The sequence below is a fragment of the Leptinotarsa decemlineata genome, unplaced genomic scaffold (assembly GCF_025532065.1).
Source record: "Leptinotarsa decemlineata unplaced genomic scaffold, Ldec_3_MD MMD2_tig00002082_RagTag_RagTag, whole genome shotgun sequence".
Classification (NCBI taxonomy): Eukaryota; Metazoa; Arthropoda; class Insecta; order Coleoptera; family Chrysomelidae; genus Leptinotarsa; species Leptinotarsa decemlineata.
This window is the reverse complement of record NW_027412573.1, coordinates 8,247,515-8,272,220: the sequence shown is the minus strand read 5'-3', so window position 1 is coordinate 8,272,220 and position 24,706 is coordinate 8,247,515. Positions and strand designations below refer to the sequence as shown.

Genomic DNA, 24,706 nt, shown 5'->3' with positions numbered 1-24,706 from the left:
GTAAATATTTTGTTGATATTTCTGTTGTATTATGACCTGTTGCTCGATAAATAATGCAAATACGGTAATGGAAATTTGAGACAATTTGTTTAGTGATGAGATATTTTTCAAATTATCTTTTGATCATATCAATATCTCGTATAGTTAAATTTTTTACTTGTTTCAATTGAAATTTTTTCAACTACTGTCTCGTTTTACATATCTACTATCTAGTCTACGTCCTATTACTCATAATCTTGCTAACTCCAAACTCTTCATTTCCTATAAAGCGTAGGGAAGGAAATGCAATCTCGCAAGATTGGGGTTCAGGCGAGATCTTGCGAGTTTATGAATAACACCACCGCGAGATCTCGCCAAAATATACCAATAAAATGAAAGGCTTGTTCAGTTCACATCACACGCCATCATTACGAATTATTTTGGAAGAAGCTCTTTGAGAAGCACAAAATGTCCAAAGAATCGTCTGCTAAGCGGTTTCTCATTTTGCTGGCCAGATAACCAGCCGCTGAGAAGGTCTTTTCGGATTCAACGCTAGTTGGAACCACAGATCTCAGGCACTCATTCGTCTTTCAACCCCTTCCGGACTCGTAAAAATTCATTTCCTTTTTAAATAATAATTCTAGGTTATTTGAACGCAGTTGTCAATGTTTTCTTCAGTTCTTCTTGCCATGAAATACTCTTGCGTGGTTCAAAAAAAGATGAAAGCGGTTCATTATCGTTACAGTCATCATCAAAATTAGCAATATCGTTAGCAGTGGCAGCTGATGTTGATGCGATTGACCAAGATTGATCTGAATTTGTCCGTGTCTGTTGATACAAGCGTTATCTATGTGATTTAAGTTCAGTTCAAACCACATTTTTTGGAGGCATTTCAAATGTTTCGTCTTTGGTATACTCTTCTTTATCTGCTTGGTATTCAGCTGGTTCTCAAATATATAACAAGCACAATTTGTCCGACGCTCAACAATGCGCTTTCTGCCAATGGAGTTTTTAGCTCTTCCATTTCACGAATCATAAACCTAAATGTTGTTTTTGCCGCAGCCAAGTCAGTATCTTAACGATATAACACCTCCATAGCCAGTTTTACAGGTTGACATGCCTTGTCTAAGTTCACTAAAACCGCATGTTCTTCTACATTCAAACAGTAATACGGATCTGCTTCCAGGCCCAGATCGATCAAAGCTTTGTTGACATACAGCTTGATTCTATCAAATGTATAAATCATGTCTGTTAGGTTCGACCATCGACTTTTACAATCAAGTTGTAACTTTATATCTTTTCCAAATTCTTGCTTTACGTATATTTGCAAAATATCGGTTTCAGTAGGTGACCTTTTAAAAAGTTTCACCAATTTTCTAACTTCCTCAATAATACCCGCATATTCTGCATTATTCTGGGGATAAAGCAGTGAAAAACATCATCTTCTGAGTCTGTGCTAGATGTTTCGTCGATTTCAAAGGAAATATCATCGTCGTTTTTCTCATTTTTAGATTCTATCACAGGTTCCTCAACATCAGTTTGTTTTTTATAAGTGCAATCTCGTTTAACTCGCGAGATATTGCCAATTTTTCGGCCGAAATCAATCCCGCTAAAAAAGGTCGAGACCTCGCGAAAACGGTCGACTGGAACGTGTAGTACCAAACGTTTTGCCTGCTATTGCAGCAGTTATCTTCAGTGACATATGCGTTTTCTGCAAGGACGGCGGTAATATCTCGAAATCTCAGCAACGACTGATATCAGGAAAAATTTGATAATATAGTGAGAGGCAGATGCAGCAGACTCTCAATTTTTTAACAAGGTTGACCTATAAAGCGTGGTAAACATGAGCTAAACTAACGCGACCATAGTAAAGCATTCATCAAGTAGACCAAGACGAACGAAACAGGATTTTTTTTCCTCGAGTAGGAAAAATACATATGCCAAGGTAGGCTAAATATTTGGAAATTATATTATTAGGTTCTGGGCTTCAATCACATTTAACTGTTTGAGTTTGAATTTTTTTTTTAAATATCAAGTACTGATACTGCTGAAGAAACTGCTAATTTGTGTTCCTACACTCCACCTAAAAATGTTTCCAATACCCAGCCGCATATTATTAAAAAAATACAATTTCGGTATACGGGGCTACGGGCTAACTGAATGGCATCCCAACGATGGCTTGATCCTAAGGTGTGTGTATCCGTGCCGAGAGGATGAATGACACTGAGCCTATCATCTATCTGTACGCACCGTACATAAGTAAACAGAAGTAAATTCACTCCCGTCGGTATCTTTGATGTTTCGGGTCGAAATTTTATTTTTTGCTGGCATGTGGCGGGGCAGGAGGGTGTGGGCTAAGAGTTGTTGTGCACCTTTGCACGAGGTTCGATCAAAAAATATGTGACCATGATCTGACTTCATCATTGCTACGAAGAGCTCCCAATAAATGTTTCATATGATTGTAAACTGTTTAGGAATTCATAAAAAATAAGACATATTTTAAAGGTTTTTTAGAATGATCAGTTTTTGATTTTTTTTTAACATTTGTTTTCAAATTTGTATTGGCAATTTTCAAGTATATTAAATTCTTACCCTTGTGAAGAGAAAAAATAAATAATCCAAAGGAAAATTATCACAATCAGTGGCAATTGTTGAAATGATTAAGAAATTCTGTCTCTAGATGAATGATACATTGTAAAAATGAATCTGGAGGCATAAATAAACTTCCAAACTGTTTGGCTACTGTATTACTATATACCTTGAAATGACTATATACCTACATTTGTTTCATTCAGTGTCGTACTAGCCGCCGTGGCAAAATTTGTACATACTTCTCATGAATGTTTTCTCAAACATTTTCTCAAAAGATATCCACAAATATAGCCCAAGCTATTGTCTTCTGGAGTGGCTAGAGTTCTATAATCATTTATGTCTACTTTCAAAGGTTCATAGGGATTTTTTGGAACTTCCACAAGAATCTTCATTCTATTTATGTCTGCATCTGTAATACTAGATAGAATATCACTAGTATCTTCTAGAGAGTTAGTTCCTTCTGCCTGTGTGAAATACTGAAGAGTAAATGTTTTTGAAAGCTCTGGTAATTTGAATAGGAGTTGTGTTTTTTCCTTTTTTTGATATTACATTTGCTAAAAAATTATAAAACAACGATAAAAATGGAAATAACAATAGAAATTAATTTGCGTTCCGGGGCGACTTCATTGATTCCAGTGGCGCATTTGCTTTTTCAGCTGCAGGAAAACCTGGAAAAATCTGCAGCACCACATCATCTGAAGATCTTGATCTGCCAATGTCCTCTCTCATAAAACAAAATGTAGGGTGTCTCCAGAGGCTCCAATAGATTCAATACATCGCCAGAACACTTCGTGACATGACCTATCGTCAAACTTAAACAAGTCCGTTTCGTCTTTGACCAAGGCGTAATAATGACCAAATTCAACGCCAGAACCACAGTGAACAATGATTGCATGAATATTATAATAGTGGTCTGCTAGATTGAAATGTTCATCTATTTCGAACCTTCGAAAGAGTTTCTTGCTTCCGTCAGAGGTTGAGTCTTGTTTGAAGATCATCAGTGTTACAATTAGATTGGCTAGTGACTCAAAAAATCAATTTGTTTTGATGTTATAAAAAAAGGTTTATTGAAATCTTTCACACCGTCAAATCTATTTGAATTTTAAATATCAAACACATTATTCATTTTTTCAATGAATGTAGCCGTTCCTATTGCTGCTGATGGTATCTGATTGAAACTGGCATAGGTATTCATCCTTGTAGCCACCGAATGACTGAAAGCTTGACTGGCTAATTTAACCATCATCTTTTGAAAGTTATTTGGAAATAAATGAGAATCATTAGGTTTGGGTGCTAGTCTATATTGCTTTTCTTTATCCAAGTTGCAAAGTTGTTCAAGATGTCAAGATGACTTTTGTTTGTTGTATATTCATCAAATTTCAAAAAGTCATCGAAAAAATGGTTTCTGCCACATTTTGTAGATGTAAAATATTTTTTTCTCATCAACTGCTCTACAGTTACTTCGAGATCTTTTCTGGTGCGTTTATAGAAATTAGAACCTTAATCTGAAATTATACCCCTAACTCTCAATCCAATTTTTGATAATTGCCTAACAGCTTCAATCACAATACTTTTTATATCCAGTATTGATGTGGCTGAATTGGTAAAAAAGTAAGCAACAGTCTGTTTCCAGTTCGAATGTATGCCTTTTGCCCTGACTACTAAGACATTTGCAGAATTTCATTTTGTTTTGAACCGTTTTTCTAAAAATTTTTTTTTATATCATTGTGTTTGTTGTTGTAAATGAAAACTTCAATATAAAATACAGATTTCTTGGTTTTGGGTTGCCTAGTTTGTTATTGACGACAGAATCTAAGAAAAGACATATTTGCTATTTATAGTAGTATATTTATAGTAGTAGATTATCTGGAACATATAAATGGAAAGTATGCTCCAAAAAAGGTTATTTGAATATATATTTGATACTTTGGTTTTGCAAAGATTTCAGTGGAAGTGATTGTTTTCCTACATATACAAATCAAAACTTGATGTGGTTCAACAATTATTTTCCTTTGTGGATTTCCAGTGGAACTGAAGGCATATTCTATTCGTAAAGTTCAATTTCATCAAATTAAATTCATAATAAAAAGTCTGCATATTGACGACTTCACTATAAATGGTCTATAACAATTTATTTTATGATTTTCGTTATATGTTCATTACTTCAATCTTACATAATAAATAATAGAAAAACATACCTTTTTTTCGTCATTTGGAAATCGAAAAAAATGAATGCCGACATCACCCTGCAAATTACAGCAATCCACAGCTTGACACTTGCTCATTTTGAAACTAGACACACATTTTTCAGAAATACAAAACCACCACTTAAAACGACTCACTATATAATAATATTCAATGCCTCAATATGGCGCGCTTGGTAAACGCCTCAGATTCAGTCGGTTGTGCTGTAGTTCGGCCGCGCATAAAATTCTAGGTGGGGAGTCTTGACCCAAATATGGCGAAGAGTGAACTTACTGGTGTTTACTTTTATACTGTGCTCTACGGAACCTTCGAGATACCGAGCGCTCTCTCGTCGTAGCATCGCCTTGTCACGGTAATGCGGGGCTCTGCTGAGATTGATCTTCTTTCCCTAGCTACTCGTGGGACTTTTATGGACAGAGTCGAGATCCAACTGACCTCCCTGTAAATTCAGATCAGGAGCGATCCTACAGAGGAGATGGATGTCGAGTTTACGACTCCAACTGACCTTCCTGTAAATTTAGTTCAGGAGCGAGAGCTTCTCAACTCCCCAACTCCTGATCCAATAACTGAACCTTAATTAAAAAAAAAGGTTTGGTGGGGCAGCCAGGAAACGGCTGAGTCGTCTCCTCAAGTGCGGGGTACCTTAAAAAACCGCCTTGTACCAAATTTTTGAGCGGCATACATAGAATCTGTCCCAGGTGGAGTAACAAACCCCGCAAATGTTTGCGCTCAAGTGATGATTCACCAAAACCAGAGGCGAAAAAGCCCTGCACCGTTGAATCTAAGGCATCGTCAGGTGTAGATGACGTGCAAAACCCTTATATGGGAAGGTTCTGACGGGTATCAAGGTGGGAATCTTGCACCTTGACTATCCGACTACCTCATTAAACGATGAAACAGAAGAGCATATACTTTTTGCCTGCCCCGCTGGGGACCGAATCAGGTTTACAGTCGTACTCTCACCATCTGACCTGGAAGACTACTCACCATACAAATTAATCAGCTTCGTTATGAAGCTGGGTTTATTTGGTCGAGTGTGAATAGGGGTGGGCCATAATAAACCCTTGCGGGTTGTGGTAGAGGGTCGAATAGACCCATCTAACCTAACCTAACCTAGTGCGACTCTGTACAAGCAGACTTGTCTGGGAGATCACGTGTACTATACATAATAACAGGCGGAGGTAATATTGATGTCAGTCGAAATACTACCTTCGTCTTTGCAGTCAACGCCTACGCCACTGACGATGTATGCTGCAGTGACTGACGAAACGTTCGATACTATTCGGCCACGGTCTTCCAGCCTGTATTTTGGTCTCGCTGGTTTATTTGCGCGACTTGCTGCAGATGACGGATGAAATAAAAAATTGACTTTGCTATAACTTCTTGAACCACTTCTTTACCTGTTTCGTATTTAATTAGACTATATAAGTTTTAATTTATTCATGTCAATCACTGATCGAATATTACCGATCATCAATCTCTCGGTGAAACCGGGTAATCGGGTGCGTGGCTACAGGTGTAGCGTGACAAGTTATTTCAATTGATTCGTTCTGAAGGCCGCTCCTTGTCCGTCAATTCTTTCAGAAATCGTTCCCGAAAAATAATAGTGTTTCATAATTATTAGTAGTGCTCGAAGGTTAATAAATGAGAAGTTATGTTACGAAAAGTCATAAATGTTTAGAAAAGTGTTGATTTCACCCAAGTGTGAGAAAGAAATATTTCAAAAAAAAATTATATTATATTGAAAAAAATTATTTTTTCTATGGATGAAATCAATTGATCTTTTTGGGATTTTTCACTGAAAAATGAAAAAAAAAATGTAATGGAAAACTTCATGCAGGTGTCGAAATGGCAAACTTTCAGATCATCCCGAAGATTAACTGGGAAAATTCCAAGTATTTTACACAAAAAAAAACTGTACTATTTATTAATCAGTAACTAGTCGTATTCAAATAACACTTTATGGTGTGAGATTTTCACTGAACAGTTTTCAAAACCATAACACGTGTTTCGTTGTACAATAGTTTCCTTAAGCGTGTTCATACGTGTTTAGTATGATGTTAGTTCAATACGATGTTAGTATGTTTATGATAATAATATATTTATTCCCTAGAACAAATGACAGAGTTAACTATATATTATATAATAATTTAAGCAGGTAGGAAAATTGTTTCGATGATATTTTTGTACATAATTCACATATGTAAATTTTTTGTGTTATTTTCGTGTTTGGCTTGTATGTGATGTTGATGTTCAATGGCTTGAAGATGTTTGTTAGTTAGTTAACATCAACATAGTTATGAACATCAACATCACATACAAGCCAAACACGAAAATAACACAAAAAATAAACAGCTATGAAAAAGAAGAAGACAAAAACCAAAACGGGATATTATACAGTATACAATGCTCGGACTGCAACAAATTCTATATCGACCAAACCAAGAAAAAACTGATCCAAAGGTACGATGAACACAAAAAGGCATACATAAACCCAATAGTATATAAATCAAACCTCGCAACACAAAACTCATAACACAAGTCAACAAGGGAAACCGCATAAACATTTGGGAAAACTTAAACATCCATAAATTTAACAGTCAAAAATCACTTATCGAGGAACAAGTACAAGTCAAAACACAACAAGACCTAACATTCAATATATTAAACAAATCAATACACATTCCTAGGAAAAATAAACCTAGAGAAGATTCAACACAAAGAGTAGTACCTGATGTAATCCAAATACAGGCAAATTTACCTAAAGCAACAGAAGTACCTGTATTGTGGCGTTCAGGCCGTATAAAAGGACACACAACAGGATGACACGTTCAGATATAATAGTGCCTAGAGGATGACAGCACGACCGGCTGTCGAAAGCGCTCGCTAGAGCTCCAAATCCTTTTTGTAACTTACATTAATAGTAAAATACTGAAAATAAAGGAAAAATTAGTGGTAAAACCAAATAAAACATATATATATATATATATATATATATATATATATATATATATATATATATATATATATATATATATATATATATATATATAGTGACCTGTATATTCCTTTGGTTCCGGGAGGTTCAAAAACTCAACAATGGTAGAGGATATTTTCCCAAACGTGTTTCTACCAACTGGGTTGTCACTGCATTTATAATTTGAGTATTTCAGAACAAAAGGGCGAAATGCAAGTATTTATTAAAATAGTCAATGTTATTTCCAACAATACAAAAAGAACGACCTGTTTTTGTTTTTGTATTTATAATTTGAAAAATCAATGATTTATTTATTAATTTACCGTGTTAGGAATCATACGTTAAAAGGTAAGACCTTGTTAGTCCTTAGCTTGCACAAGTTTCTCAACTTCTGAGAGCTGTCGTTCATGAATGGCACAGCTCTTCACGCTGACAGGCTCCATATATTCCGAAAATTGTAGCAACTTTTATCATCAAATATTTCTCATGTGACGCCTCATTTATAAACCTCTGGACTTGTTCAAACGTAAGACTTTTTGATTGTTTGGGCCCATAACTTTCATTTTTCCGCTTTAAGAATGCTATTATCTTGAAATATTTGCTTGCATTAACACCATTTTTAACGAGCGCACTCGACTTTATCATTGAAAACTTGCTCTACAAAGTTGACGAGTTCCATATTTTTGATTTCTCTTCTAGATAGCTTAAGAAGACGATTTCGCTGAAATTTCCTTCGACGTTTTTAAGTCTACACCAGCTGAGAAATCTGTATCTGTAGAGTAGGGAGGGTGAGTGTAAGCCCACGCACTTAGGCCACATGTGACCCATTGTACATCCTCCCGAGGAGTTGTCCTCCTAGGTCGTCGTCCATCCTGTCCTTTCCAGGAAGGTGGACAGGTCGCTGGGAGACATCTCCTTTATAACGGCAGGTGTAGGCCAAGACTCGCCGAACACACACTCTCTTATTGACGATAACTCCGGGCACTCGCACAGGACATGCCTGACAGTCTCATCTTCCTGTTCACACATCCTGCATAGAGGTGTGTCCACTAGCCCCATATTATGTAGGTGTTTCCTTAGCTGACAGTGGCCAGTCAGAAATCCTACTGTAAGGCGTAGATTTTTCCTGGTCATCGCCAGATATTTCTTCGGCGCCAGCTTCCCAGGGTCACCCAAGGTGATCCTGGCAAGATTACATCCTTTGATTTCATCCCATCTCTTTAAAGATTGAGCATGGGTGTAACATTTGACTAGTTCCGCAATTGTCGAAGTCATCAGGCCGTGGGTGCCACTTGGTCCTAAAATTCTTAGTCCAGCCGCTTCCTTGGCTAAAGAGTCGGCAATGCGATTACCTTTACTCCTTTCGTGCCCTTTAACCCACCTCAGGATAATGTTATTATCTACCGAGGCTTTGGCTAAATACCAGCTGAGAAAATTAGAATATGCGATGTCGTACTGCTGAGCCGATTTTTTTGGTAACAATTCAATTGAAACTCTTTTTGCAGCCTCTTCAATATCGGCAGGAATACACAATTTCTCACTATTGTTCTTTATTATGCAAGACATTAAACACCAGCAAGAACTTTGAATGTGACATTAAATAAAACACGTGAGCTGTAAACAATACTGTTTGTTAATAACCAGGTAATTCGTCGTCACCTGACACGGCTACTTCACAGCAAATGCTATAACATGAAAATAGTTAACTGACAAGAGATGTCAAAATGTATTTTTATAGAATTATTAAATTTATCCATTTCATTATGAAAACAGGAGAGTTGTACAAAACATTTTTTCCCTTAAACAGCTATCGAACTCCTACGAACGACAACCCTCAGAAGTCGAAACTTGTGCGAGTTAAGAACTAACGAGTTCTTACCTTTTAACGTGTGATTCCTAACGGTCGTAGAAAAAGTATAGTGTGCTACACGTGCTATTCACACCTCATGCAAAATAGGTTACTTTCTCACTTGTTGCACGCCATGCTTTTTGAAACTATTGCAAAAAGTGTCTACTATTTTGCAAAATTGAATACTTCAGAAGTTGGTCTTCCTGTACACATACGGTTATTATTCCACATATATGAAATGATTTCAAACGGACATAAATCAGTAAGCGCATTCTAAATACAGGTTTCTACTCCATTCTGGAAGTGATGTTGCGCAGATAAGGAAACAAATTCATTATAATTAGTGTGAATTAAATTACAGAGTAAGTACGGTTCATTGTGATTAATAATATCGTACAAAAAGATGAATTCGAAATTAATGTTTCTGATATTCAGAATATTATCATAACGGATATGATCGCTCACGTTTTCATTCGGTACAATTTATTAGTTTTGGTGATGGTGGTGTTTCCTCCAGGAAGTGAAGTATTCTTGGAATATATTGCTTAGAAAAATTTTATCTTTCGTTTTTCAGGGCAAAGCAGGTGTTATGCAGCGTACATTCAGAGGAACTTGTGAAGGCTTTCTTAAGAATGTGTCCAGACTGGAAAACGTTCATATCAAGAGACAAGGCGCTGGTGTTTTAATGTCTTTTGATTTTGTGGTTATTAAAGATTTCAAAAATGATATAAAGGTGAGGCTATGCATCATATCAGTACGTTGAGAAGATTTCATGAAACATGAAACAAACAACACGAAACAAACGTTTGTTTTATGTCGTTTTGTGTTGGTGTTGTTTCGGAAATTTGGTTGTTGCAATGTTTTTATTTAAAAAAAATATGTATCTCATATGTGTGATGATTTTTAAAATAGTAATATACCCAACACAAAAAAACTACTTCTCGAGCCCTGAAGAATAATTCAATTAATTTCGAAACGTCGGCGAGAAAACAATAGTTTCTAAGGAAAAATTAATTATGTTACCCAACCAACCTTTTTTCAGAAAAATTATTGGATCACTAAACTAGTTAAGTGATTATTTTTTAATTTTGTGAGTCATCTGTCTGTGGTATCTGTATTTGTATTTGTAGATTAGTATCTGAGTTTATTGGATTAATTGTCTGGATCATTTATAGTTCAGTATTTATATAATATCCACGAATGGTTGCAGTTGTTCTTGGTTTTTTGTTACTTTCTAATCTTTTTTCAAGGTGTCTCTGGAGTCTCAGAAGTGTAAAGGAAATGATGCTCTGGACACTTGTGAAAATACACGAGTTTTCACCATTAATAATAACTGTAAATTGCTGAATGGTGAACCATGGAAAGCTTTTGCTCTAGCAGCCAATCCACCTCTTAGATGTCCACTGAAAAAGGTATCGTTATTTGAATTCGCCATTGTAGGAATTTCCATACATACAAAAAAATGAATGTAACAATCTCAGTATGAATTAATGAAAAAAGTACCCAGCCCAAAAATCGAAACTGCTAAATTTCTAAATGAGAAAAGAAAAGGCATAATTTTTATTACAATTACAAAAAAACTAATGATGTGTCATCACGACCTAAATGGTGCTATCAACTTCTTCTTTCAAACGAAAAGTGGAGTTTCGTGATACTTAGTTTGATAGATATTTCTGATAAATTGTTTCTGAGTAATTGATAGTTTCATATCTATTCCAAGAATCTACAAACACATGTCTGCAAAACAAATATTGAGACTTGTTTTGCTTTTTTGCGCAATTCCTTTGTATTTGAGTTTGCTGAGTCCGAAAAAGACTTCAATTTATTGTAGAACGTCACGTTTTCTGACAATGTAGGTATCTATGTGAAACAAGTTATCACCTTAAAATGAAAGATAAAAGACCGAAAAAAAAATTTATATTCATGACTGAGTGACAAAATTTTATTTTTTTATCTGAAATACTTTCAGTAGTAAGCACTGAACATATTTATTTTTCCCAGTGAGACTCTTTTTGGTACATTTTGATTTGTAGGAAGCATCTGGAAGGTCCAACAGTATATAGCCTGCCTTCATTGAGACGCTCTATCTTCCCTGGTATTTTTCTCCACCTCCTTACTATTTTGGTGAAGTTGTTCACCTTGCTTTTCACTCACATCTCCAAAATTTTCTGGACAGTAGTCTAGGTTAGAATGAAGAATATGTACTTTTAAACTCATTATTATTATTATTATTATTATTATTATTATTATTATTATTATTATTATTATTATTATTATTATTAGGCAACCTAAAACTTCGAAATGTTTTCAACATTCTTCTGACGATTTATTTGTAGTTGAGATTTTTTATTGCCTTTGAATTTCTTTATGACCCAGTTAGACGGCTTATGGGTGATACACCATTCATCACAACCATAACCTCGAGTCGACTATTGTCTTACCAAATCGTATTGAAAATGATGCCTTTCTACATACATTTTACCCGATCTTCATAATTTGACCCGTCGAAAAGTTGAAAGAAGGATGACTTTTGACTTCCGCCCTGTATATTAATTCATCCTAAATACTCATATGTATATATTTTGATATTCTTTATTTTTCTAGATGACTCATTTGATACGGAATGTCACTGTTGGGGTGCCAGCCTTTTTTCTTCTTCCTTTGGGAAATGGTTACTATAAGACGAAGGTTATTTTCAGGGACCAAATAACTGATGAATTCATTATGTGTGTTTACGGAGAATCTCAATTGTACAGTTATTCGACAGACTAGAATTATAAGATATCATTGAATACGGACGACTCCTGATTGAAACAGTTATCGTAAATAACAATATTGCAACCAATAAAAGCTATAATGATATATTGCATTTTTTACACAATACTTGATAGACATTTGTGACAATAAATTCGGGTAATACCATGATGAATGATGTGTGGAGTCCACCTTTCCGTGGAATCTCTTTTGTTTGACATTGAAACCAATGAAAGTTATTTGACTCTATAAAAGTTATAATAAATTATTGAAACCAACAGAAGTTATTGTAACCAATTCAGTTCAACATTTTTTAAACAATATTTTGCTATTCGTTTGTTTGAAGGTGATTGATAATGATGAATTTCATCAGTGCGGACTTCCATTGTCTAATAATATATAAAGTGAATTGAAATCCCTAAAAGTTTGAAAGAAATTTTTCAAGAGATGACTATTCATGGGTATTTATGAGTACTTTCACTTATCTCCTCTTTTCGCTTCACCGGTTTCGCGGGAGATGACCGTTTGGCAGGAGTTAGTCATTTTGGCTGAATACAATGTTGGACAACATGTATGCGGCTTCTTTGAGTTTCCTCCTGAACCAATGTTCCTCCCTGTGTATGATCTCAGCTTGGAACCACTCGGGGTTATGTTGATGGGTCCAAACATGCTCTGCTATTTCTGATTTGTTGGTTTCCCCTCACTCTCTGTGTTTCGTGTGCTTGGCAATGCGAGCTTTCAATGACCTCTTAGTTTTACCGATATAGGATATGGGAGGACCACTGGTGTAGGAGGAAGCTCAAAGAAACCGCATACATGTTGTCCAACAATGTATTCAGCCAAGCTAGCGTAGAGATACGCAACATATGGAAATCAAGCGAAAAATGTCCAACTCCCGCCAAACGGTCATCTCCCGCGAAACCGGTGAAGCGAAAAGGGGTATTAAGTGCCTCATAAATACCCATCACTAGTCATCTCATCTCTTGGAGGAATTAGTCCACTCATCACCCGAAGATGATTGTGCCGCATCTTTCCAAAGGTATATTGAATCCTTTTTCAGGATTTCTTTCTACCTATCATTGGAGACACACTTTGGTATTCTTTCAAGGCTCTTATCTTTTTGATATTTATTTTAAAATAAATTTAATTTACTGGTCTTCTAATTGCAAGTTTGTAGTTTTCATCAACAGGCACAGTTTTTCTTCTTGAAGATAGTTTTTCTCCATTTCAAAGCTCAATTTTTCTCCCATTCTTGAATTTATAAACCTATGGTTTTAAAACTACCGTCATTTGCGAACACATTTCACCAAAGTATTAATGGTATACGAAGGATTTTCGTATATGAGAGCGCCATATACTACCTGGGCTAAAAAGTTTCTGGCCTAATGGTACAGTTACACATGCTAGTTAGTAGCACGAAAGCATGCTACTTTTGAGCAATTGCTACTTAGTGGTACGTGTGTCGAAACATTGCTAATAATGAGCATGCTAGTTTCGAATTTGCTCAAAAATCGACGGTCGTGCGATTATTGGGCATGCTACCTGCAGCGCGGGTGGAAGGGGGCGTGCTTATAGCGTGTGTGAACAGGTTTGCTTATTGAGCATGCTAGTATCGATCAGTTGTTATCGGCAGGTGCGCGTGCATAATTTCGCGCTAAAAATGTCTCGCTGGGGCGATGAAAAAACGTTGAAATTTGTGATTTTATATCGGAGCAATGAATGCCTATGGAATCCACGCATACCAGAATACAAAAACAATATTGCAAGAAATAATGCATATCAAGATATATTAACCAACATGGACGATCCTGCTTTGACTTTGAAAATTATAAAAACAAAAATAAAAAACTTGAGGTCTGTTTACCACAGCGAATTTCAGAAGCATACTTAAAACTAGCATGCTTATATCTAACAAATGTAGACAAGTGCAGAGCATGCTCGAAACAAGTATGCCAATGAGCATACTAAAAAGCATGCTACTAACTAGCATGTGTAACTGTACCTTATAATAGATAGATGGTGCTAGTATTATTGCATTCACCGCTTCTTCCTTTTTTTTCCTAACCTAACCTAACCTTCAAAAGAAAGCTGTTGAAATTTCGTGATACTCTACTCATAAGTTTGTGAGTTATTGTGCAAAGAGTGACACTACTCTTGTTATTTTCAAAACAACAGAGTGAAAAGAATTTCCTGTTTTAATTTTACACTGCCTCTCAATGGGAAAAAATACCATTGAAGGCCTATTACATTGGATGGAATCATGTCGTCATCTTCTTCTACAGCGAATATTGAAAATATGGCAGGCATGACTGAATTAATCAGGTAAACTGTGATACATTGGAAAGTGCTTTTCCTAGGAAATTCTGAAATTTTTGATGAACATTCAAAAGTAAAAACAATTTTAGGTGTTTTTTGAAGAATAATTCATTCATTATTACTGCGAGTGTTATTATTGTTATTTATCGTATATATACATTGTACAACTAAGACGGGTCTTTTCAGATTAATTATATCGAATCATATAACATAGTATAATATTATATGTTTGAAAAAATACTACATTTTCCACTTTTTACCCGATTCAGTAATCTACGTCAGTCGAACCGCCACTTGAAAATATAATTTACTAGTACTATGTTGCTGTATCACTGCTGTTCCAATGATTTGACAGAATCAGAATCAACGAACTTAGGCGTGCGCAGCGTTATAGAACAGTGCTTTCAAAAAATTGTTCTACAGCGCCATCTAGTGGTGAGTTACAGAAAAATTGATAGCTTAAAAACCTTCTCTATGAAGAATTACTTATACATGTCAAGTTTTATCACGATCGGTTGAGCGATGTAGAAGTTTATCACTTACCAACCAACCAACCAACCAACCAACCAACAAACATCTATTTTTATATATGAGATAACCGATTCAGTAATCTACGTCAGTGGAACCGCCACTTGAAAATATAATTTACTAGTACTATGTTGCTGTATCACTGCTGTTCCAATGTTTTGACAGAATCAGAATCAACGAACTTAGGCGTGCGCAGCGTTATAGAGCAATGCTTTCAAAAAATTCTTCTACAGCGCCATCTAGTGGTGAGTTACAGAAAAATTGATAGCTTAAAAACCTTCTCTATGAAGAATTACTTATACATGTCAAGTTTTATCACGATCGGTTGAGCGATGTAGAAGTTTATCACTTACCAACCAACCAACCAACCAACCAACAAACATCTATTTTTATATATGAGATAACCGATTCAGTAATCTACGTCAGTGGAACCGCCACTTGAAAATATAATTTACTAGTACTATGTTGCTGTATCACTGCTGTTCCAATGTTTTGACAGAATCAGAATCAACGAACTTAGGCGTGCGCAGCGTTATAGAGCAATGCTTTCAAAAAATTCTTCTACAGCGCCATCTAGTGGTGAGTTACAGAAAAATTGATAGCTTAAAAACCTTCTCTATGAAAATTACTTATACATGTCAAGTTTCATCACGATCGGTGGGCGATGAAGAAGTTTATCACTCACCAACCAACCAACGAACCAACCAACCAACAAACATCCATTTTTATATATTAGAAGATTATTTGGCTGCTTGAGGAAATCTACTATAATTTTTCATCTGTCGATTGTTTTAGAATATCTACAAAAATATCTATCTGGTCAGAACGCAGTAGGATAGATTTATTTTCTTTTTGTAGTTACAATCTTCAATGAAATTTTCTAATTACTACTGGCGAGAAACAAATTTGACTTAATGGTGGAAGATAAGATACAACCTATATACTTTCTTCTATGTGACGGATTTCGGTACTGTATCTTGGTGTCAAAATGTACTGTATTTGGGTTCAAAATGTGCAAACATGTGTTATCTAAGAAATTCAATTTCTGTTGTATCTATTTATCTACTCAGTATGTCTGGTCTGTTCAGTGTTGGAAGTTTCTACTTGATCCTCGTATGACAATAATTCTTTCGCACTTTTTCCACGTCAAATTGAAATATATTGATTGTTCTTTCTAATGGAACACCAACTCAACAACAGCAATATGCAGCGGTAGTAATAATATACGAAGGGAAACAGAAACTATTTCCATCTGGTGATGGCATCATTTGTTCTGCACTGTTGGCGGACTTCAGTGATTAGTTCTACCTACCAGGAGGCGAAAGAGTAAAAACAGTCATGGAAGTAATCTCTATTAATATCTGCAGAGGTAATCTGTCGCTATTGATTTATTCCCGAGGTGTTCATCACTCATGACGGAATCGATTGAGAATTGACCTGCAGGATAATTTTTCGTTGTGAACAGAGATCAGCTGTTAGTGGGGTTATTTGTGTAGTGCAGAGGTTCTCAAACTTATTTTGTCTACCGCCCACTTCGAGAATTAATTATCTTCTAGCGTCACCAATTTTTTTTACTTCACTGCATCTTAAAAATCACAATCGCAGTCATTATTTTAATAAGTTAATTATGTGTGTCATGTGATAATGAGACTTTCTGATGAGGGTAATGTAAAACACCATGTTGTTATATTAGGAAAACTTTTATTCATGTTATTAAAACAAACATTTCAATTTGAATTTTAGAACTAATCTAATGTGAAGGATGAATTCGATGATTTTCAACAATTTTGTTGATATCGGGCTCGAATTTACTCAAAAACAGCCGTAAGTCACCGCGTTCGGTAATCTGCAACCGATTTCTCTTTGTAGTTAACAACGTTGCCACAGCACTAAATCCACGTCCACAAAAATACGATGATGGGAATGCTATCAAAAATCGTTGAACTATGGACCACAATCCAGGGTACAATTGCGGGATTGGCTTAATTTTTATTTCCTCGTTCGTTATCAGTTCTATGAGTTATTTTTCCAGCTGGGGTGATCCTGCTGTGTTGACATTTGAAAAAGGAGTCAACATCCAGTCCGGTATTTCCAATTTTAAAATGTCCTGGAATCGTTCTGCGAAATCACTGTCGATGTTCTCCAAATGTTGGCAGTGAACAAGCAAGTCGTTGTTGTTGAAGGATACTGCTGACAAATTAGGGAAAATGCGAAACTCACGTTTGTCGATATTATTCTTGTATAAGAGCAATTTGGCTACAAAAGCAGCAACGACATTTTTTGTTTTTATCAAATTCAAGTCGTCACCTTGAAGTTGGAGACTGACATCATTAAATGATTCATACAGGTCTGTCAAGTAAACAATATCATTCTTTGAAGTGATGAGGTTGTCGTGCAATTCTTTGTCTTTGTTTTCCAAGAACTGTATTACAGGGCCAAATAGACTGTAAAATCGAGTCGGACAGTTACCTCTTGATAACTAACGCACTTCTATGTGAAATAGCAATCGGTTAAACTCTTCATCATTAGCAATCACTACAACATCATTGCAGTGATTGGGAGAGGCGCTCACTCATATTTTTCGCAACCAAATGTTGCCTATGAATGACGCAATGTACAGCGAGCACATCTGGAATTTCATTTTTCAAGTACGCTATAAAGCCTTTGTGACGACCTGTCATAGACGGAGCGCCATCCGTAGCAGCTGATATAATATTCTCCAATGGAATTTCTTTCCTATCACCAAATTTTTCCAGTGAGAATAAGCCACACTTTTGTCTTTTTTTATCTGAAAGCATTTTATTTAAATGATCTTGTAGCCTTGAGGGTTTCATCGCTTCGTTCGAAAATGTTTTTTGACAAAGAAGGTACATAGGCGAAGATGGATTTGTGGGATTTTCAATAAATCCATATTTTATATATTTCGCGCTATACTGCCGTTTCTTCTTTTTTTCTTGGGACATGATTTTGTCTTCAAAAATGCCGAAGTAAAGAATCGAGTATTAAAAACTTGCTAATGACACCACTCACAGTATTCACCACCGCACGTACAGCACTTAACCTAGCTAGTCGCGAACTAAATTCACCTGTTTTCGTAATATCGTCGAATGACTTTATTGGCGCGCGCGCTTTTATATGAGGTACTTGAGGTAGCAGGCGGGCCTAGTACTTTCGAGAATGGATACTAGAAACTTTTCGCTTCGCATTGAAGCTTACCGCCATCTATTGTACAGTTTGACAACTATCGGACAGGAAATAGTTACTGTCTAGTCCCCTAGACGGCGTTACACGAGAAAACGCGCGTTAAGCGTAAAGGAGCGGTAAAGTTTATGTTGAAAGCAAAAAAACATTTTTAAATTAGACATCGCCCCCCAAACCGCTTCAAAGCCACCCAATCTTCTCTGTGCCCTTTACTATTGGCCTCCAGCACCCACAAGGGGGCGTTATCACCCCCTTGGGATGAGAAGAATAAGGGACGTGTTTATGGTGCTCAAGTATATTGAAGACCGGAGATACAAATGACATAATGGCTTACTTAACACATATTTCTTCGGTCTTGAAGGTTCTATAAATAATTATTTTGTGAAAGATGAAATATGTTTTTGAAATTTATATCAATCAACATAGTTTCTTAAATTATTCATTTAGATCAACAGCTTTTTTTTCTTTCTGAAAAAATCTTCCTTACAGATTAATTCCATTGCAAATTACAATCAACGTTTATTTTTTCAGAAAATTCTATTAAGTGTTTCACTTTACTGCATCGACTCCTTTTTTCAAATTCGGATTTTTCTTCATGTTGTCAAAAAATTCACTGCAACTTGCATACGCAGAGTTAATAGTTACAATCAGTTCAGCTTTCATCGGTTGTGCAGAACAACTGTTTTATGTGTCAGTGCACTTCAAGTTCATATGTGAAAAAACCCTTTCCACGAACGCATTTGAATGTGCAATGGTCAAGTGAAATGAGACAACCTTAAATAAAGTTGGCAGCTCGGGGCTCTTATGAAATAGCATTTTCCATTTACTCCCCAAGCTTATTTCTTTTTTCGCTACAAGGATTTCAATGCAGTATTTTACTGACATCAATATTCAACTGCTCGACGATAGAGGTCAAATCTAAAGAAATGAATTTGTAAACGTTCAAGCCAGTCTCGAATATACCTACACGGTAGGTTGAATGGACTCACGCCTATCAGAAAACAACTACTCCCCTGGCTAATACCACGAAGGGCGTTGGATTATATCTGACAGGCGTCAGTGCAGGATATGCAGTTGGTTAGTATCTCGTCCACTAGATGGAGTGACATTTTGTTATTCGCTGCAACTTAGGAAGAGGAATGAAATATACTGAAAGAATTCCGATTTTCAATTTTGGAATATCATTGACTTGAGGTCGATGATGGCCATCATCTTGCACTGATGAGTGGCTAATAAACCCGAAACCGGTCTGCAAGTGTGCCTGTTCCAAAATTGAAGGTCGACTCTTTCAGTTTTATTGCCAATTGCATATGCAGGAAATTTTCTGTGAAGATTCCTGCACTGACGCTTGTCGGATATAATCCAACGCCCTTCGTGGTATTGGCCAGGGGAGTAGTTGTTTTCTGATAGGCGTCAGTCTATTCAACCTACTGTGCCAGAAACTTTTCCAGCTTCAACAAGTCGATTCTAGGCACATTACCTGTCTTGGTAAATCCTGATTCCATAGCGAAAGTGATTTCACTTGTGATTCAACAACACGAAAGAAAGGAGTCACTGTAAACAATAATAATAATAATTTATTTACTTATGATACACTGTTTGGAACCTTTGGTGTAGTAATGAATATTACTGGAGTTTTTTCCCAACACCAAATCGTTATTTTTAACACCTCGACACGGGTTTCGATCACCAAGTGGTCATCTTCAAAGAGGAAGATTATAACTAGAAACTAACGCTACCTATTTATGCTATATAGGTATCCCATACAGGTAAACCATCCAGGTGTACCACCCATACAGGTTACCAACCTAAATTAATTTTATAATTTTTCCTTATCTATTATTTTACAATATACCTTTAACTGTTATAGCTGTATATAAAAAAAATTCAGCTAAATAAAAATTAATTTCACAATATTGCATATATAATTTATTTTTGCAATGTGTCCTTATGTAGTAATGAGTAAACCCAACAATATTATTTTAACAAGCTATATAGTATGCTCTTTGGTATAGATCCGCTCACAAAGATATTAATCTATATTTTTTCGTTCATTTTTTTAAAATCTTTTTTGATGTTTACAAATAGGTATAAGCAGTATATTTGAGACGGTTCAAGTTAAATGTATTTTGATGTTTTATATTGAACTTATTTTCTAAATTTCACTTTGAGAAGCTACGAGAATTTGTTCGGGGGGCTGGTTTAAAATCCATACCTTCAAATTCTTCTTAAATAGGAAATGACCATTGAGTATTTCTGTTTCATTTGGGGATTTTTCTGTTAATTATCGGACATGGATAGGAGAGGAATCTTTGGCGTTTTGTAGTTCCAACCTTTGGTATTCTGGTTGTTTGGTTTTCCAGTCGATTATTGTATGAATGGTCTATTTGGGGTAGTTTATACTTGTGTTGGTGATATGCAAGATTAGGAAACTATAGTTGATGGATTGTAAATAGCTTCGATTGTTGGGAGAGTTCATCTGACGGAAATCTGTAGTTTTTATTATACATTATCTCTATTAGCCATTTTTGTGCCACTTCTAGGTTTTTAATATAATTATTAGTTATCCCACCCCAAACAAATATGTCATAGTTTATGTGTTTGGACTAGGCTTGCATAAAGTATGTTCATTTGTGTCGAGTCGAATAATTTTTGATACAGTTTATTAATGATCTTAATTTTTTTGTTACGTATTCAGCGTGTTTGTGCAATCTAATATTTTGGTCTATAATGAGGCCTAGATATTTTATATGTTCTCCCCTTTCGATGTCAGTGATATTGTCCTTATGATGCACTGTTTGGAAACTTTGGTGTAGTAATGAATATTACTGGAGTTTTTTCCCAAAACCAAATCGTTATTTTTAACACCTCGACACGTGTTTCGATCACCAAGTGACGATCTTCAAGAGGAACATCAAAACTGTCACGTATCGAGGTGTTAAAAATAACGATTTGGTGTTGGGAAAAAACTCCAGTAATATTAATGATATTGTCTTTTATATTAACTGTAATTTTATTATATGTGGGAAAGTTGTTGTTATGATTTGAGAAAGCAATAAAGTGGGTCTTAGAAAAGTTAACTGTTAGTAGCCTACTGTCCACCTAATGAAATATAGTTTTCAATTTCCTTTCGACGATAAATTTCAAAATGTTCCAATTCTTGCCACGAAATAGAAGGGCGGCGTCGTCGACAAAGCTAATAATATTCGCTTCCACATCAATATTGTACGGATCATTGATATAAATGTTAAATAAAATAGGTCCAAGAACCGTTCCTTAGGGCACTCCACACTCAATGACTTGATCTGAAATGAATGAACTATTCATTTCAACTCTCTGTTTTCTGTTCTATAAGTAACTAGTGAGAAGTTTCAAAGGTCCACCTTTGAAACGTATATTTTCTAATATTCTTAGTAATTTGTGTTGACACACTGTGTCATATTCGTTTGTTCACTCTAATGTGACGTAATTCGCTCTGATTGGCGTTCAAAATATCATGGCGGATTGCTGTATTTTCTAGTTTGATTTCATCAAAATATTATCAATCCCGCTCATGGTGATACAATAAATTCGTGTTTTGTAATCTATTAATAGGGTGTCATCAAATAAATACACTGTTTTAGTGATTTTTGCTTGCTGTAATCATGACTATTGGGTAATGTTGTTTGTGTCTGCTTTTGTGAACGTAATGTTATTGTTACTATTTGAAACTAATTGGAGTTGAGAATTTGATTGCAATTTTTGTTTGGTTGCCTGAGATTTTGAATTTCTCATGGTTCTTCATGGTTTTCAAGGGTTTTCGTTCTCAAGATTCATTGAGGGTTTAATCATCATCATTATTATTTATTAATAATAATAATACTATTTCTTCATCTATGTTGCCTGCAAAATAAAAATAAAATTAACATATTAAAGATAATGATGAATGAATTGCAAATCCACTGAAGGTTTGAAATAAAATGATTTTACATATAAGACAATCGTAATTACACTTACTCACATAGCATAATTTGTTGTAATATTAATTTAGTTAAGTTCTGTAACTGCTGTAGTATAAAATGCATTGTAAAATAGCTTGATGTACCACTTCAACAGAGGAAGCCTCTGTGTAGCGAAAAACATTTTCATTATAGTTAATAACTAGTATGAAATTTGTTTTATTAGAATGGATGGTGTCAATACAACGCTAAACAAAGCGCAAGATAAGTGACCCCTGCACCAACAAGAATATATCCCAGTACGCCCCTGTACAAAGGTGAACAAACGCTATATGGATTACTTCAATAACATTGGCCGTTGATTGTTTTTACGTGAAAAAGTTCGTGTGTATTTATATTTCAAAACAATCTATTTTTTTACGTTTTTCATTCGACCGCCTTGACGGTAGCCCGGGGCACATCTGAAGGCTATACTTAACTCCTTCGGACTCGATCTCTTCGTGTCTACTGCATTAAACGAGTAGCAGGTGGTTGCAAAAAACGATGGACCAAATTGGTCGGAGGATTCAATTTTTTTTCGGGCGTTCGTTGGAGTATGATTGTCAGGGGTCTTGCAATATGCATGCCTCGAAGTAAGTAATTTATCTGATTGCCTTTTGCTGTATTTGGGGTAAGAGCTGAAATAATTTGTGTTTTTACAGAATGAGACTTTAGGAAATAACTAGGAAATAACTTGTCCACCTCTTCAAACAACAACGACAAAAAAAAGGTCATAGGAGTATAAACCGAGCGGATCATCGCGAACAACTCCAATATAGTAAATAACCTCATTCGCCATAGATAGCAATTAGCTGACATCGGCAATTTTGTAACTTGTGTACGATGAATAAAGACCATTATTCATTATTATTATAATTATTATTATTAGATATGACCATGAAAATGTCTAGATCCTAACACTACTGAGACAATTTTACTGAGTATGTGAATCAAGTGGTCTACTGATTCGGCCCTTCACCATGTGGTTGGCAGAATTGAGAGATCATTGGACAACAAAGAATCCACCCTGGGTATATTCATAGATATCGAAGAAGCGTTTGATAAAACAACCTTTCCAACAATTATCCAGCAACTACACTCCAGAAATGTACCCCTGGTAGTAGGAGAATGGACACTCAAGATAGTCTCTTGTAGAGCAATAAGTATCAATGTAGAAGACATCACAGTGAAAGCACTGGTCATGAGGGGATGTCCACAGGGAGGGGTCTTATCACCCCTTCTCTGGAACATAGTTCTGGATACCCTGATTAATCACCTCAACAATAATGTATTCTACACAGTTGCATATACAGATGACATAGTTATCTTGCAGACCGGCAAATTTGTGAACACACTGTGCGATAGAGTGCAGAATGGAGCTCAAATTAATAGAAACATGGGGTAAGGAACACTCACTGTCGATCAATCCCAAGAAGACTGAGATGGTCCTTTCACCAGGAAAAGAAGTTTATCGGGCTTAAAACCTCCCGAAATCTTCAAAAGCAAAGTAAACTTCTCTGAAGAGGTGAAATACAGGGCTTTTCATGATAAGCGTTAATTAGCCGTTTCTGGCAAACTATTCAACGGATCAACCTGAAAATTCCACAGTATGCATAAGTCAATATGACTAAACGCCTAAAATATTTTAGACGAAGCGGCGTTGTCGCTTCTACTATAAAGTAGCGGCTTCTTTGATTTTTCAAATGGAACACCCCGTATATAATATCATATTATGATTCATTATCACTTTGTCAACAAATTCATATACTATTTCCCTATACACATCTATTATCGTTTAGAAGATATAAATTAATTTCGATGATATTTTTTTTACCAAACATGAACTTTTATAAATGCTGATAATCTTGAACTCTCTTGCACTAAAACGATCAAATTTGAAATGGAATGGAGTGATACTATGAGGATCTTCACTCCGAGTCATATTTTCATTTGCCTCATACAGATACTTTGATCTCATGAAAAAATGAGTGGAACTCAATTTTTTCAAATGGAACACCCTGTATATTTCAACATTTTTGAGCTCTTCATCCAATTTTAGATTAATTTTGTTCATATAATACTATTTCTATTTTGAACCGTTTTCAAGATAAACTGTTTCAAACGGAAATTGACATGGTTTCCTTGTTCATCACTCATTTTTGTAAAACAGATTTCGTTTGATGTTTCTCAATTATTCACAGATAATACAATGGAAAGATAATTATTAAAATACCCCTCAATCATCGAATGGAACTTCTCTTCAAACAATAGTTTTATTAACGCTGAAACGCGAACTGAAAATAATAAATCCATAAATTAATGAGTTGA

The 24,706-nt window shown here is 35.6% G+C and overlaps 1 protein-coding gene and 1 long non-coding RNA gene across 2 annotated transcripts; both read left to right on the top strand.

The window, feature by feature from the left end:
• Positions 1–9,850: 9,850 nt before the first annotated feature.
• LOC141482916 (uncharacterized) lies at positions 9,851–12,770 on the top strand. The gene is made up of 4 exons (XM_074176934.1): positions 9,851–10,127; positions 10,177–10,335; positions 10,853–11,014; positions 12,207–12,770. The coding sequence occupies exons 1-4, from the start codon at positions 10,056–10,058 to the stop codon at positions 12,372–12,374; spliced, it is 561 nt and encodes a 186-aa protein (XP_074033035.1). The 5' UTR covers positions 9,851–10,055; the 3' UTR covers positions 12,375–12,770.
• A 10,012-nt stretch (positions 12,771–22,782) lies between these two features.
• On the top strand, positions 22,783–23,248 carry LOC111508801 (uncharacterized). Its single transcript, XR_002722558.2, has 2 exons — positions 22,783–22,971; positions 23,041–23,248. It is a non-coding gene; the product is annotated as an uncharacterized lncRNA (long non-coding RNA).
• The last annotated feature ends 1,458 nt before the right edge of the window (positions 23,249–24,706 follow it).